Consider the following 17261-nt stretch of genomic DNA (forward strand, 5'->3'; position numbering starts at 1 on the left):
CCAGGGTGGCACCTCCGGATGCTGCACCCCCCTGCAATCCCTACACAGATCTGGCTGGCACAGGCCACAAAACCACAGCTCGCCCCTATACACGAAGCCAAGCCAGAGCACAACCAAGTGCAGTACAGCCATCTTCTCAGAAAAACTCTTCACAAAGTTCAAGAGTTCAAGACACGAAGGCTTTAGCAACTAATCCACACCTAATGACCCACCTAAGTGGGATTCAGGAAATCACTCAAGAAATCACTCAAGATATCCCTCAAGTAATTAAGGAACAAAAGAAGAAAAGGCACACTAGCCTGGGAACCTCCTCTCTGCCCAGAACATTGGAGGCTATACACCACACCTCCTCAACAGTATTTATAGGAACTCAAACACTGAGATCCTGCTCTGTTCCAGTAACAAGAAGCCGAAAGCACCAGCCTGAAGATGACGAGTGAGACCTCGTCGAAACGTCGCCTAGACACCCCAACTTTTACACGGGAAGACACCCGAGGACACCAAAACCTACATTCCTGTACCCGTGAAAATCTACGAAAGCATATATATATATATATATATATATATATATGCAGGTTTTGGTGTCCTCGGGTGTCTTCCCGTGTAAAAGTTGGGGTGTCTAGGCGACGTTTCGACGAGGTCTCACTCGTCATCTTCAGGCTGGTGCTTTCGGCTTCTTGTTACTGGAACAGAGCAGGATCTCAGTGTTTGAGTTCCTATAAATACTGTTGAGGAGGTGTGGTGTATAGCCTCCAATGTTCTGGGCAGAGAGGAGGTTCCCAGGCTAGTGTGCCTTTTCTTCTTTTGTTCCTTAATTACTTGAGGGATATCTTGAGTGATTTCTTGAGTGATTTCCTGAATCCCACTTAGGTGGGTCATTAGGTGTGGATTAGTTGCTAAAGCCTTCGTGTCTTGAACTCTTGAACTTTGTGAAGAGTTTTTCTGAGAAGATATATATATATATATATATAAAGAATGTCCAATTTAGCTGCCAACTGCCCTGTTCTAAATGCTCCCTGGGTTGATGCTAAGAGTAGCCTGCTGGATGAGGCCAGTGTCCTGTCTAGTCCAGCATCCTGTTGTCACAGTAGCCAACGAGATACCTATAGGACTCCAGCAAAAGAGCCCTCTGCCCTTTTGCAGATTTCACATCCAAGAGGCAAGCTCAGGATCTCAGCCTGCTTGTCTGACCATAATGCAAACTGTATGTAGGACATTAACAACACTTCCTGCAGCCCAAGGCAGTGAACAATGGCAAACTAAAAGAAATTCAGCAACAACGCTCTTCTAGGCTGCACCAACATAAGTACAGGGTCCAGATCAAGGGGAGTCCTAGTCTCACTCTATTCTGCCTTAGCTGGACCACACCTGGAATACTGTGTCCAATTCTGGTCACCAGATATAGACAAGCTGGAGGATGTGCAGAGGAGGGCAACCAAGATGATCAAGAGCCTGGAAAACAAGCCATATGAGGAACAGTTGAAGGAGATGGCCATGTTTAGCCTGGACAAGAGGAGACAATGAGAAGATCCGAGAGCCATCTCCAAATATATCAAGGGCCGATTTTAAAATGCTTTCCAGTCTTTGGGCAAAGTATAAAAATCAAGGGTTCTTATTTAGAAGTAACGCTAAGGTAGGACAATGTATATTGCTCTGTGTGATTAATAATACATATGGTTAGCGCTATTAAGTATGAACATAAAATAAAGTTAGGCATCATGAAGGCAGAACTATATAGGGAAGTTTTTAATATCTGATGGTTTATTGTGTTTTATATTTGTTGGAAGCCGCCCAGAATGGCAACCCAGCCAGATGGATGGGATACAAATAATAAAATTAAATTATTATTATTATTATTATTATTATTATTATTATTATTCAGAGATAGGTCTCGGATCTGGAACAGTTGAAGACAGCTATATGAGGAGCCCAGGACTAAAGAGGCGAGACACAAAGTGTGGGATTTAAAGAGGGTCACTTTATTAACTACAGCAGAGTAACTTACAAACGGCAGGCGGGAAAGGAGGAGACGCGTGGGCAGGAGTCCGAGTCTCTCCTGAGACTCCAAATCTTGTCGTGAATGGCTAAGCCTGCCTTGCAGGGAGGAAGGTGGTCTCCATTGCCCTCCTCTCCCCCCACCGCACCCCTTAAGGTGAGCTCTGGCTGACTCAGGCACCCTTGGAGCCCCACAAATCCAGGCAAGTGACACGGGGCAACCTCAAGAGAGATCCCTTTCCGGCCCCACAGGTCCCCCTGGAGCCGCTTAGCAACCTGAAAAGTGATTTGGGGTACTCGCCAGTTTTGCCAACTTCTCCCCTTTCGCAGGAGGCTAAAGCTCGGCATAGTCCATGTTGCCCCACCGCTGCCGAATATGTGCTTTTATTTCCCTCTGGAGGTTAGAGAGGAAAACATCGATCCCAGCAGGAGACAAGAAAATCCCATTCTTTTGGTAAAGTTCGTTCCTACTGGGATTAATTTGGGGGTGAGATATCATTCCGTCCCCCGTTGCAAACAGCGCCATTCTCACTTCACTATTAATATATCGCCGCTTTTGGTACAATCGCTTCATGAACGGTTTAGTGCATGAGGCACTCCTGGGCAAGATTTTGGACCACAGGATAAAGATCCCCGGCCACGTTTGCCTAAATGCCTCCAAATCCGCTACCACTTGAGAAACTATATACCCACTGTTCATAAACCTCATTTCATAGTCGTCCAAGTGCAGAACCACAATGTCCAGCTGCTGCCAGACCACCGGGTCCTGGAAGATTGCGTGCAACAGATGATTCCACCTGCAACTCTTCCTGCCCAACCACTGAACAGAGGCCATGTGGCTCAGACCCAAGTCAGTTCCCAGACTGGAATTTATCGCTCTACGTCTGGCCTGAAGAACTGTACGGTGGCCTGCGATGAGGACTTGGACACGCTTGCCTCCATCCCAGGCATCTGTCAACAAAAAATATCATCAGTAAATTGCAATTCCGGACAGTTTTCTTTCCCCCGGCTTTTCAGATGCCTATCAGTGCTTGGTAAGATGCTAAACATGACCTGTTTATGTTTTGTATGCCTCTCAAAGGTGTTTCCAGGTGTACTGCAGTTGGGGCCACCGTAATCCAAAATGAACAGGCCCAAAGTACCTCCAACACACCCAGCACCAGCTGCTCAAGTGTTTTCTTAGTTTCTGTCCAGAACTGAAACTTCGTAAGAAGATGGCCATGCGAACGAGGCATGAAGATCCCTGGAGAGTTGCCCCTATGCTCTGCATATTCCTCGAAGACAATCATTGCTCAGAGATCAGCCTCCAAGCATGGGCTTAACGGCACCATCAAGCTCTTCAGTCAGGATTGAACCGCGTCCTCAGTAGAACCCCAGCCTCCAAGAACACCAGACTGAGAAATCACAGGCAGGGCCGGACCACACATGAAGCGGACTGAGGAAGCCTCCTCGGACGCTGGAATCCCGCAAAGGCACCCCACCTGCTCCTACTGAACACTCACAAGATCTCGCCACGGCCCCAGCATCTCCTCACTTCTCCTGTGGCAAAGGAGTGCCCCACAGAGATGCAAGAAGCGGCTGTGGCTTCCGGATTCCAGGGAGATCTCACAGACCTCTTGGGATCTCTCGCTGGACCCTGGTAGTCACACATGTGCGATCTCAGAATGCACAGGAGTGGCAGTGACAAAGCCTCCCCATTTCATGTAATAGTAACAATAATTTGTTATTCATACCCTGTCCATCTGACTAGGTTCCCTAGCCATTCTGGGAGGCTTCCAGCACACATAAAAACATAGTAAACCAACAAACTTTAAAAGCTTCCCTATACAGAACTGCCTTCAAATGTCTTCTAAAAAACATATTGCTGTTTATCTCCTCGACATCTGGTGGGAGGGTTTTCCACAGAGCAGGCGCCACTATTGAGAAGGCCCCTGCCTGGTTCCCTGTAACCTCACTTCTCGCAGTGAGGGAACTGCCAGAAGGGCCTTGGCGCTGGAGACGCTCCTTCAGGTATACTGGGCTGAGGTTGTTTAGGGCTTTAAAGTTCAGCACCCACACTTTGTGCTTTGAAGTGTATTGGGAGCCAATGTGCGTCTTTCAGGACCAGTGTTATATGGTCTTGGCGGCTGCTCCCAGTCACCAGTCTAGCTGCTGCATTCTGGATTAGTTGTAGTTTCTGAGTCACCCTCAAAGGTAGCCCCATGTAGAGCGCATTGCAGTAGTCCAAGCGGGAGATAACCAGAGCATGCACCACTCTTGTGAGACAGGGCACAGGCAGAGAGGATCTCACATGGAGCTAGTAGACAGCCACCCTGGACACAGAATTGATCTGCACCTCCATGGACAGCTGTGAGTCCAAAATTATACCCAGGCTGCGCACCTCATATCTGAGGGGCAGAGTTATCCCATTCAGGACCAGGGAGTCCCCCACAACTGCCCACCCTGTCCCCCCAAAACAATACTTCTGTCTTGTCAGGATTCAGCATTAGCCACTATTCATCCTCCAACCCTCTCAACACAGGACTTTCACTGGTTTCACTGGTTCTGATTTGAAGGAGAGGTAGAGCTGGGTATCATTGGCATACTGATGAACACCCAGCCCAAACCCCCTGATGATCTCTCCCAGCAGCTTCAAATAGATATTGAAAAGCATCGGGGAGAGGACAGAACCCTGAGGCACCCAAGTGAGCACCCAGGGATCCGAACTTTCATCCCTCAACATCACTTTCTGGACATGGCCCAGGAGGAAGGAGAGGAACCACTGTATAACAGTGCCCCCAGCCCCTCTAGACGGTCCAGAAGGATGTCATGGTCGATGGTGTCAAAGGCTGCTGAAAGATCCAGCTGAACTAGGAAACAGCTCTCACCTTTGTTCCTAGGCTGCCGGAGATCATCAACCAGTGCGACCAAGGCAATTTCAGTCCTATGATGAGGCCTGAATCCCAACTAGAAGGGATCCAAATGGTCCGCATCTTCCAGGCGTGCCTGGAAGTTGTTCAGCAACCACCTGCTCAATCACCTTGCCCAAGAATGGAAGATTTGAGACTGGGTGATAGTTGGCCATGATGGCTGGGCTCAAAGATAGCTTTTTAAGAAGAGGTTTAATAACTGCTTCTTTAAGTGGGTATGGGAAGATTCCAACGCGGAGGGAAGCATTCACCACCCTGCACAGCTCATCGCCCAGCCCTTCCCAGCTCTCTTTATAAGCCAGGATGGGCAAGGATCAAGGAGACAGGTGGTCAGTTTCACTTGTCCACTTGTTCACTTGTTCACCTCTCCACATCCTCAGATGTAACAGACTGAAATTGTTCCCATGCAACATGACTAGGCAGAGCTCTGGCACTCTCCCACCCCAACCCTGCCCCATTGTGGGGTCTACCTCCCTCCGAATCTGATTTTTACCTGCAAAAAGCTTTGTGAAGTCATCATAGAAGACCTTGCAGTCCGTGCTGGACTCAAGCTGGTGAAGGTGGATCTGTAAAACTCCAGACCACCTGGAAGAGTCTCCTGGAACTATTTTCTGCAGATGCAATAGAGGCGGTGAAGAAGGTCCTCTTTGCCATCGTTATCAAAACTTGGTAGGCTCAACGTTGAGCTGTAACCCGTGTTCAGTCTGATTCAGAGTGGCTTTTCTGCCACCGGCACTCTAGCCATCATTTGATTGCCCTCAGCCCAGGGGAGAACCATGGGGTCATCCAGGCTCCATGCAATTGGAGTGGGCACTTCGGGACCAGACAAGTCAACAACCCTAGTTAACACAGCATTCCAACAAGCCACCAGTAAATCAGCTGAAAGGCCATCAACATAGGATAAAACATCCCCTACCACTCTCTGGAAACTATCTAGATCCATTAAGTGGCTGTGACGGACCATTCTAATCAGTCCCACTTCCCTATGCAGGGGATGGTAGTGGAGAAGTCTAGTTGCAACAGGAAGTGATCCGACATAGCACTTCTTTTGTTTCACTTTTAGTGTCAAATCACCCACATCCATAGAGGTGAACACCAGGTCCAAGGCATGTCCGCCACTATGAGTTGGACTTATTCAGGTACAGCCCCATGAAGGCCATGCTTTCCACAAACTCGCAAGCAGCACCGTGCAAGGTCATGTTGACATGGATGTTAAACTCACCCAGGACCAAGATGGGTGGCTCCAGGAAAACATCCGACGTGACCTGAAGCAGTGTGAGCAGGGAATCCTTGGTGCAGCGGGGAGGTTGGTACACCAATAGCAATCCTGTACTGCCTGTGCTGCCCCTATTGCCCAACTTTAGAGAAGTGGGTCTTCCTAATAAGGATGCCCAATGAAAACAAAGGACTTCCTAAAAATCACTGCAACCCCCCCTGCCCACCCACAGGACCTGGGTTGCTGTGCATAAGGGAAGCCTGGCAGACAAGCACCAGCAAGAACAGGTTCATATGCCTCGTCCAACCAAGTCTCTGTTACACATTCCAGTTCAAGTTCTCCATCCATGATCAAGTCATGGACGGCAGTGGTCTTCAGGATCACTGACCTGGCATTACACAGCAGCAGCACCTGAAGGTCATGTGGGACACCCTTGTTGATACCTGTAACCTTCTTGTCAGGACCAGACCCGGAGGCAGGGATAGTCTCCAAACAACGAGTAAACCTGCCCCCTCGGTAATGACATGGTCTGGTTTTAGCGTAACTCCTCCTCCTGCCCATGATCACGGAAATCGGGTGTCCCAATAAATCCCCCCTCCCCCCGTAGAACCTGCCCAAGCCATCCCATTGGCTAGGACTCACTCCCTGAACCTATCCCCTTAAAAACAGATTTCCTTATAAAAACCACAAAACAAACCTATTACTAGAAAATAATAAGAGAAACAATGCCACTTGCGGAAATGATTCCCATAGATTACGCACTGAATAATGCAGCCTCATTTGGAGACACAGAGTGCTTCCCCATGATGGCTAGGAGGGGCATTCCTTCTCCCATCCCGCCATTTTCCTAAGCCTAAGTCAGATGAAACATTTGCAAGCATTTTGGCCTAAACCAGTAAATACAAGGAGACACCTTACCTCTTAACTCTTACCGCTTTTTAACACTAGGGCTCTCCCAGTTTGTTTTGGGCCCCACTCATCAAGCAGGCCACACACTGGATCTGATCTTTGGGGCTGGCATAGATGTGATCATGCTGCCCCCTGTGGAAGTGCCATGGTCTGATCACTACGCTCTGAAAGCCAAGATTGACTTCCCACTCCTCCCCTGCTCGGGTGGCAAGCCTATTTGGGCTCACCCGCGAAAACTGATGGATCCTGATAGATTCCGACAAGCCTTGCGGGACCCTGCTCCTCCTGACAACTCATTAGATGACCTTGTAGAGGACTGGAACAACTGGCTCTTGGCAGCCATTGATGAGATCGCGCCTAAGCGACCTCTGCGACCCCGTCGAAACCAGGCCCCTTGGTTTACTGAGGAGCTCCGGAAAATGAAGCGGGATCTTGACGGCTAGAGCGAGTATGGCGACGGACTCGTGACGGAGCCTCAAGAACATCTTATAGGACGTTTATGAAAGCCTATGAAAGCTGCTAAGAAATGTTACTTTGCAGCTTCCATTGCATCCGCTAGCTCTCGCCCGGCACAATGTTTTAGAATAATTAGGTCAATAACGTCCTCAGGAGGACAACCAAATTTAAGGACAAATTCGACCCACAGCTGTGAGAAATTCACAAGCTTTTTTTGCGGAGAAAGTCCTGTTGCTCCGCCGTGACCTCCCTGCCAATTTAGATACAGTGACTGAACTGGAGGCCCCTCGACTGACTTCAGGTTCAGTGTTGGACCATTTTGATCGGATACTCCCTGCTGATGTGGATAGATTCCTCCAAGTTGGTAGGCCCACCACCTGCCTCCTTGATCCGTGCCCATCTTGGCTGATTAGGGAGTGTCCAGATGTCGCGCGGACCCCCCTGGTTGAAATTATCAATTTGTCCCTTGACACGGGGACATTCCCAGGGGAACTGAAGGAAGCAGTGGTGTGTCCACTCTTAAAGAAAACTTCACTAGATCCCTTAGACCTATCTAATTACTGCCCAGTTTCAAATCTTCCATATCTAGGTAAGGTAATTGAGAGAGCGGTTGCTGAACAGCTTGGTAGGTTTCTGGAGGAAACATCGGCTTTAGATCCATTTCAGTCCGATTTCCGTCCTGGTTTTGGGACCGAAACGGCTCTGGTTGCCCTAACAGATGATCTCGGTAGACAACTGGATCGAGGCAGGTCAGGACTGCTGATCCTTTTAGATTTGTCAGCAGCCTTTGACATGGTCAATCATGATCTTCTGGACCACTGCCTCGCAGACGTGGGGATACAGGGCATAGCTTGTAACTGGCTGTGCTCTTTTATCTCTGGTCGGGGACAGAGGGTGGCACTAGGGAGGGAAATGTCGTCGCACCACTGCTTGGTGTGTGGAGTGCCGCAGGGTGCAAACCTCTCCCCGATGCTTTTTAACATCTTTATGCGCCCCCTTGCCCAGATTATCCAGAGCTTTGGGCTGGGCTGTCACAAATATGCTGATGACACTCAGCTCTATCTGTTGATGGATGGCCACACCGACTCGGCCCCGAACACACACTGACCAGATCCTTGGAAGCTGTGGCTGGATGGTTTCGTGGGAGCCGATTGAAACTAAATCCTTTGAAGACGGAGGTCCTACCGCTAGGTCGGGATGGCATGGGGATGAGGGACCAACTCCCTTCTCTTGCGGGGGCCCAATTAGTGCCATTGCCTTCCGTTAAGAGTTTGAGTGTAATCCTTGACACCTCCCTTTCCAAGAAGGCGCAAGGTTACAGCAACAGCCAAGGCGACATTTTTCACCTTCGCCGCATCAAGCCGTTAGTCCCTTACCTTTCCCACCCCGACCTGACCACAGTGATCCATGCAACGGTCATCTCCAGGCTTGACTACTGTAATTCGCTCTACGCAGGGCTACCCTTGAAGCTGTCCCAGAAACTCCAGCGGGTACAGAATGCTGCAGTGAGGCTCCTCACGGGGTCTCTGCCATGTGAGCATATTCACCCAGTGCTTTTCAAGCTGCACTGGCTCCCGGTGGAGTACAGGGTCAGATTTAAGGTGCTGCTTTTGACCTTTAAAGCCCTTCACGGCCTAGGACTCTCGTACCCACGGGACCGCCTCTCCTGGTATGCCCCACGGAGAGCCTCAAGGTCCATAAATAGCAACACCCTAATCTAAGGAAGTTAGATTAGCCTCAACCAGAGCCAGGGCCTTTTCAACTCTGGCTCCGGCCTGGTGGAACGCTCTGCCTCATGAGACCAGGGCCCTGCATGATCTGATTTCTTTCCGCAGGGCCTGTAAGACACAGTTGTTCTGCCTGGCCTTTGGCTTGGAGCCAATTTGATTCCCTCCCTCCCTCTCTTTCTTTTTTATTTTCCTTCTCTTCCTCCGATGAGGCTACATTTTAATATTTTAATGTTTCAATATTTTAATGTTGTATTTTAATTTTGTTTTTACGTTGTAATGATTCAACTTGTTTTTATTATTGCTTGTAAGCCGCCCTGAGCCCGGCCTTGGCTGGGGAGGGCGGGGTATAAATAAAAAATTATTATTATATTATTATTATTAACGTTCCAACTAGTAGTCCTGTCACCAAATATGCAAGTTCTACTCCCCAAGTTGCTCAACAGCTATAGGTCATATATGTTACCACCCCCACCCTAATCTGAACATTGAAAACTGATGGAATCATATAATAGTAGAGTTCGAAGGGACCCCAAGAGCCAACTAGCCCAACCCTGCAATGCAGGAATTTCAGCTAAGCATCCATGACAGATGGCCATCCAACCTCTGATTAAAAACCTCCAAGGAAGGAGAGTCTACAACCTCCCAAAAGAGACCGTTCCACTGTTGAACAGCTCGCCCTGTCAGGAAGTTCTTCCTGATGTTGAGTCAGAATCTTTCTTCTAACTTGAAGCCACTCATTCAGGCCCTACCCTGCAGAGAGGGGGGAAATAAGCTGGCTACATCTTCCATGTGGCAGCCCTTTAGGTATGTAGAGAAGGGTATCGTATCTCCTCTCAGCCTCCGATTTTCCAAGCTAAAAATACCCAGTTTCTTCAACCATTCCTCATAAGGCTTCTAGACTTTGATCATCTTGGTCACCCTTCTCTGAACACTTTCCAGATTATCAATCATGTTTCTTAAACTGGAGTGCCCAGAACAGAACACAGTATTCCAGGTATGGTCTGAACAAAGCAGAATAGATGACTATTAATTCCCTGTATCTGGACACTAAACTTCTCTTGATGCAGCCTAGAATAGCATTAGATAGTTTTGCTGCTGCAGCACACTGTTGAATTATGCTAAGCTTGTGGACCACCAAGAATCCTAGATCCTTTTCACATGTCTTACTGGCAAACCAAGTATTTCCTGTCTTATATTTGTAAAGTTGGTTATTCCTGCCTAAGTGCAGAACCTAACAATTGCCCGTATCAAAACTCATTTTGTTAGTTTGGACCCAGTTCTCCAATCTGTTAAGGTCACCTTGAATCCCAATTGTGCCTTCTGCAGCATTAGCTCCCCCTCCAGGGTTGGTGCCATCTGCCAATTCGATGAGCATCCCCATAATTCCATCATTCAAGTAATACATAAAGACGTTGAACAACAACGACCCAGGACAGAACCCTTTGGCACCCCACTTGTCACTTTTTCCAAGATGATAAGGAACCATTAACGGGCACTCTTTGGGTTTAGTCCGTCAACCAGCTACCAACCCACCTAAAGGTAAAGTAAAAAAAGGTAAAGAACCCCTGGAAAGTTAAGTCCACTCAAAGGCGACTATGGGGTTACGACGCTCATCTCGCGCTCAGGCTGAGGGAGCCGCCGTTTATCCACAGACAGTTTTCCAGGTCATCTGGCCAGCAGGATTAAACCGCTTCTGGCGTGACAGAATCTAGGGTGCACGGAAACGCCATTTACGTTCCTGCCACATCAGTACCCATTTATCTACTTGCACTGGCATGCTTTCAAACTGCTCGTCCAACCCAAATTTTACCAGTTTCTCTGCAAGTCTATCACAGGGGACTTGGTCAAAAGCCTTACCTTCTCCCTGCAACTGTTGTCTACTGTGTACCCTAATCCTTCGTGATTTCTCCTTTCTTCCATTTCATATACATGCCCTTCTTAAATCTCAGCTCACCTGTACAGTGGTACCTCGCAAGACGAATGCCTCGCAAGACGAAAAACTCGCAAGACGAAAGAGTTTTTCGTTTTCTGAGTTGCTTCGCAAGACGGATTTCCCTAAGGGCTTGCTTCGTTAGATGAAAACGTCTTGCGCCTTTTTTTAAAAACCGCCAATGCATTCCTATGGGAAACCGGGAATGCACAGTGGTGCTTCGCAAGACGAAAACATTCACAAGACGAAAAAACTCGCAAAATGAATTAATTTCGTCTTGCGAGGCACCACTGTAAGCTGCTTATGCAGCCACACAAGTTTCGTTGGATGCCTCCTGCATTTCTTTCTTGTTGGAATTGTCTGCCTTTGTACCTTCAATATTTCACCTTTCAGAAAATCCCATCCATCTTGGACTCCCTTCTCTTTAAGTATTTCTGACCCTGGGATCTCACTCAGTAACTCCCTAAGCTTTATGAAATTGGTCTTCTTAAAGTCTGACTATACTCTGCTTTCCCTTCCTTCTAGATCATGAAACCCGGGAGGACATGATCACATCCTCCCAAGCTTCCCAGTATTTCAACTTGGTCAATCAGTTGTGTCGTGTTAACGAGCAGAACCAAAAGATAGTGACTCACTTGGACCCTTTGCTTGCTTGCTTGCTTAAAAGTATTGCAATCTGCTTTTAGTTATTTTGTTAAGAAAGTGACGAATACGTTTAATAAAAAGAACAAATAAATCAAGAGAGGACAAACACATCCACAACCTCGCCTTTTCATATTTGCTCATTGGTGGCAGGCAATCAAGGATATCCAACTCGTGGCCTCCCCGTATGAGATACCTTTCATAACTGCGTCCACCTTCTTACCTGACTGCACCCAACTGACTGTCGGTCTGGGCGGCTGCACAAAGTTCTCCTCGCACATCTCCTGGCTGCACCAGTAACGTCTCTTCAGTCAGCTCTGTCCCATCCTTTGGTACCTCCCCCTAAACTGGCTGTGGCAATGGCCAAATTTGCAAACCCCTTCAACCCCACAACAGGAGCCCCGTGGTGAAAACCAGCTCCAAGCCAGCCAGGCCCACCACTGTGAAGGTAGGTGCCAGATTCTCACCTGCAGATATCTCCGCTGGAAGATTCTGCTTCGGAGGTCTTGCATCTTCCTTCTGAAGCCATGGCACGGTGAACAAGCTCGAGCTGAACAAGTCCCCTTCACTACCTGAAGCCTCCGATCTTTCCACGCAGGCTGCAATATCAAGCAAAGGTGGTTTAGTAGCCATTCTACTAGATTTGGAAGGTTTCTTGCTCGCTACCCACTCCGTGGCCTCCAGCGGACCTCATATCTGGGCCTCCCTCCTCTTTGGAAGAAGAATCCTGAGGCTGTTTGGTGGGCTGCTTTTGAGCTTGGCTTCCTTGCCTCCTGCTCCCTTCTCAAGATGTCATCACAATCCCTCTACTATGCAAGTAACTGCAGGAGGGGGCGCACACAGATCCTAATCCGACCCACAAACAAACTGGATAATTACACATTAACCTGAGGCCTTTTGCATGAAGAGCAAGTGCCCTCTCTCACATTTTAGTTTTATGTCAGGGGTTTGTACGCAGGTGCCTAGCTGTTCCAAAAATTCCTACATTACAGCCCTGGCCCTAAACCTGGGTAGCTAATTTCTGGCACTCCAGAGGTTGCTGGACTTCAACTCCCAACAGCCCTGGCCAGCAAGGCTAAGAAGCGAGGATGATGGGAGTTGCAACTGAGCATCATCAGGGGAGGCCAGCTTAGCCAGCCAGCCACCCTCCCTGCCCAAATATCTTAGGTCACCGATAGTCAAGAAATCTGCTCCTTTCCTTTCAGAACAGAACCCTTGTGCTCCCAAAATCTGTGCCACCTGAATTCAAGTCCCTTTAGCAGTTGCATACACATCTCCATAGCAGCCTGCTGGATTCACTGTGCCTTTTTGTTCATTATAAACCACATTAATACCATTTAAAAACTCCTGTCCAACCCCAATACTTTCTAAATTTTGTATCATAAAACTCCAGGACACGTTGTCAAAGGCCTTCTCCGCATCAATAAACATTAACATTGCTTTACAATTTTTCTTGTTTCTAACTTTTCCAAAATATTAACTATATTCCTAATATTATCTTTCATATAGTTTTTGCCTATAGTTTTTGACATTAGATCTATCTTGATCTTGTTTTGGAATCAGGGTTATATAAGCTTCCTTCCAGGTTTCGGGTGCTTTGTCCCCTCCTATTACCTTATTGCAAACTTCTACCAATGACTTAATAAGCCAATCTTTCCTAGTCTTATAGTATTTTGCTGACAATCCATCTGATCCTGAGACTTTGCCAAGCTGCATTGAATTTATTGCATTTTTGACCTCCTGCCGTGTAATTAAACCATTTAGTAGGATCCTTTTACCGTCAGGAATCTTCTGCAAGCCATTAGTTTTAATAAACTGCTCAATTCTGACCTTGTCTTCTTTACCATTTTTATACTTTTGTTTGTAATACTTCTGGAAACATCTTCTTATCTCCACAGGGGTCTCCACAGACTTTGTTTCTGATACAGCATTTGTAATAGTACTTTGTTTCTGTCTTTTTTTTAACTGCCAAGCTAAGAGTTTCCCACATTTATATGCAGATTCAAAATTCCTTTGTCTCATCAGTCTTAATTTCCATTCTATTTCTTGGTTTATAATCTGTGAATACTGGATCTGTAAGGCTTTAATTTTCTTTTGTATCTGCAAATTCGTTGGATTACTTCTAAGGTTCTTCTCTTTCTTTTAATTGGTCCAAAATTTTATCTTTCTTTTCATTTTGTATCTTTCTCTTAATTGAATTTTGTTGAATGAGCAATCCTCTCGTTACTGCTTTACTTGCGTCTCAAATTACTCTTTTTTCCATTCCAAAAGTCATAGTCACCTCAAAATAGTCTTTTAGAGTCTTTTGGGCCTTATTGATTATTTGCCCATTCCTCAACAAATCATCATTCATCCTCCATCTGAAAGATCCCTGTAAAAACATTTTCACTTCCATAAATACTGCATAGTGATCTGAACAGGTTTTGGGGCAAATTTCCATTTTTGTTACTCTGGGAACCAAGTCTCTGGATATCTATAAATAGTTGATTCTCAAAAATGATCGATTTGCGTCTGAATAGAATGTGAAGTCTTTTAATTTGGATTTCTAATTCTTCGTATGTCTGACAAATCAAATTTATCTGTTATGTCAAAAAATGTCTTCGGTAGTCTGCCAGCATTCAGTATTTGTTGTCTCTGAGTCCTGCCCATTAGAGTTGATGCAACTCCATTCAGATCTCTCATTAGAATTAATATATAATCCAAGTAGTCCAGAAGCTTTGTTTCCACATTCTTAAAAAATTCCGCTCTGCCATCATGAGGTGCATAGATTCCCAATAGATGTTTTTTGCCTTGTGCTGCAATTTCTATTGCTATGTATCTTCCCTCCTCATGTTTTAAAATCAATGTTGGATTCCATTTTTCTTTAAAATAAAACACCACTCCTCTTTTTTTTAACTTTATCTGAGGAAATGAATTCTGGACCAAGTTTCTTATTCAAAAGAATTTTTCTATGTTGTCTTTTGATGTGTGTTTCACGTAAACAAATTACATCCAAATTCTGCTTTGACAAAACATGATAAATCTGACTCCTTTTTTGTCGAGAGTTTAAACCATTGACATTCCAAGAGTAAATTCTCAAAGCCACCTTAATCAGTTAGAGTGCTGCTGCCCCTGCCCCTGCCAGCTGTGGGCTTTCTAACCCAAGTTCAACTGAGTGCTTTTGCAGAAACCTATCCTTCTCTCCAACCATCTTAATTCTTTGTTTCCTTCCCTCAAATTTGAAGAAAAGGCCCTCCGGGAATACCCACCTATAAATATATATTTTTCCTTCTCAGGTGGTTGCCAAATCTGTATAATTGGATCTCAAGTTCAAAAAATGTTTAGGAAACTCCTTAAAAAGGACAATTGCTTTATCCTGAATTTTTAAACCTTTTTTGTAATGCAGGCCCCAAAATAATATCTCTTTGTTCTTTAGGCTTGAAGACCACAATTCAATCGTAGATAATTTTTGAATCTTTTTTAGAACCAAATCTGTAGGCCTTTTCTATCCAAGAGTTAACTTCATCTTTTTTCAAGTCCCACCACACTACAAATTGATCTATCATCCACTCCCTGAGCCGATCCTGTTGCAGTTGAGGTACCCCTCTCAATCGTAGCTGAGATTCCAGCTCTCTCATCTGAAGAAATGTGATCAAATTTGAATTTTCATATTGTAGTCACTCTAATTGTCTCTAGCTGAGTCAGTCTCGTCTCGCGACTTGTAACTCATTTTCACCGCTTTCCGTTCCGCTCTCAGTTCCTCAAAGTCCTTGCCCAATTTTTCAATGCCCTGAGAATTACCTTTTATGTCCTCTTTTATTTCAGTCAACAATTGCATGACATAATCCTCAAAAGCTGCACATCTGGAGCCTTGTCTTACTGTGCCCTTACCTCCTTTCTCCCAACTCATAGTTGCTCAGGAATCTCAAGGTCAGTCACACAGTCAGAGCGGAAAAGGAGAAAAACAGATTCCCACAATGGTCAGTTGCAGACAGCCAGCAGATCCTCTTTTCCTTTTTATTATAAAGACAGGCTATTTAATACTCCTCACAACCCTCAGAATTTTAAAAAAGAATTCTGGAGGTAAAAGATACTTTTTTTAACACAGAAACCAGTCCAGACAGCAACAAGATACTTTGTATCATACAAAGAGGAAGCGAAAGTTGAAAGTTTCCTCTCCCTTTATGACGTCACAATGGAGTCTAGCCTTTCCCCACCGGGGAGTCCGCTGCAGAAAGAAAGAGTCTCTTTAGCTTGAAACTCAGTCTAGCAGGGTTCTTTTGAAGTACAAATTCTCCCCCCTGCCAGAAGGGGGGGATTTTGACATTTACTTGCAAATTTTCTGACCGTCTTTCCTCTTTGCGGCTTCGGTCAACAATCACCGCTTTCACTTTTAGGTCAGCAAAGATGGATAGACCTGCGTATTTAAATCCCTTTCTGTCCAAATTGTTGCCAAATTTATGCTTTCTTTTTTCCTTTTACTCACGGTTCAAATATTAGCCTTTTTTCGGAGAAATCGGCCGCTCACGATCGCCAGACTCGGAGCGTCATGCTGTGAAGGAAACGAGTCGTTTCCATTGTGCCGTGTCTCCAACCCTACTCACCCTCGGGGCTCTTTCCCAGAGCATACCGGGGAGTACGGGAGTCACAGAAGGCACCCTCCGGAACACCATGCCCTCAGAACGCTCTATCTGAAGTTTCCCGGGGTACCGCTTCACTCTAGCTGTCACCCCTTTGCTTCACTGTGCTGGGGCTTTTTCAACCGAAAGAGCTCCTGTCTGCCATCAGCGGGCAACGAACCGGAAGTGGCTCCCCCCCGTGAAAGTTTTGTGTCACCTGCCAATTTGATGAGTATCCCCATAATGCCATCATCCAAGTCATATATAAAGATGTTGAACAACGACCCAGGACAGAACCGTGTGGCACCCCACTTGTCACATTTCCAGGATGATGAGGAACCATTAACGGGCACTCTTTGGGTTCAGTCCGTCAACCAGCTACCAACCCACCTAAAGGTAAAGTAAAAAAAGGTAAAGAACCCCTGGACAGTGAAGTCCACTCAAAGGCGACTATGGGGTTATGGCGCTCATATCGCTTTCAGGCCGAGGGAGCCGGCATTTGTCCACAGACAGTTTTCCAGGTCATGTGGCCAGCAGGACTAAACCGCTTCTGGTGTGACAGAATCTAGAGTGCCCGGAAACGCCGTTTACCTTCCTGTTGGCTACTGTGTACCCTAATCCCTCATGATTTGTCCTTCCTTCCATTTCGTATACATGCCCTTCTTAAATCTCACCTCACCTGTAAGCTGCTTATGCAGCCACACAAGTTTCTTGCCTCCTACATTTCTTTCTTGTTGGAATTGTCTGCCTTTATACCTTCAATATTTCACCTTTCAGAAATTCCCATCCATCTTGGACTCCCTTCTCTTTAAGTATTTCTGACCCTGGGATCTCAGTAACTCCCTAAGCTTTTTGAAATTGGTCTTCTTAAAATCT

At 46.3% G+C, this 17261-nt stretch overlaps 1 protein-coding gene across 16 annotated transcripts in view; it reads right to left on the reverse strand.

Annotated features, from left to right (window-relative positions):
* Positions 1 to 17261, reverse strand: part of LOC310657502 (uncharacterized protein) — a 126245-nt gene that overhangs the window by 92511 nt on the left and 16473 nt on the right. For 15 of the 16 annotated variants that reach the window (XR_014501805.1, XM_083398168.1, XM_083398160.1 and 12 more), the window contains one exon: positions 12255 to 12386. Coding sequence is in view for 15 of the 16 variants with exons in the window: in XM_083398168.1 (XP_083254294.1) it covers positions 12255 to 12386 (132 nt within the window). In the remaining variant the exon portion in view is untranslated. Of the gene's footprint in view, positions 1 to 1958; positions 2947 to 12254; positions 12387 to 17261 lie in introns of those variants that run through there. The other variant, XM_083398169.1, reaches the window with a different exon arrangement.

Source organism: Podarcis tiliguerta (genome assembly GCF_965153285.1).
Source record: "Podarcis tiliguerta genome assembly, chromosome: 9".
Lineage (NCBI taxonomy): Eukaryota > Metazoa > Chordata > Lepidosauria > Squamata > Lacertidae > Podarcis > Podarcis tiliguerta.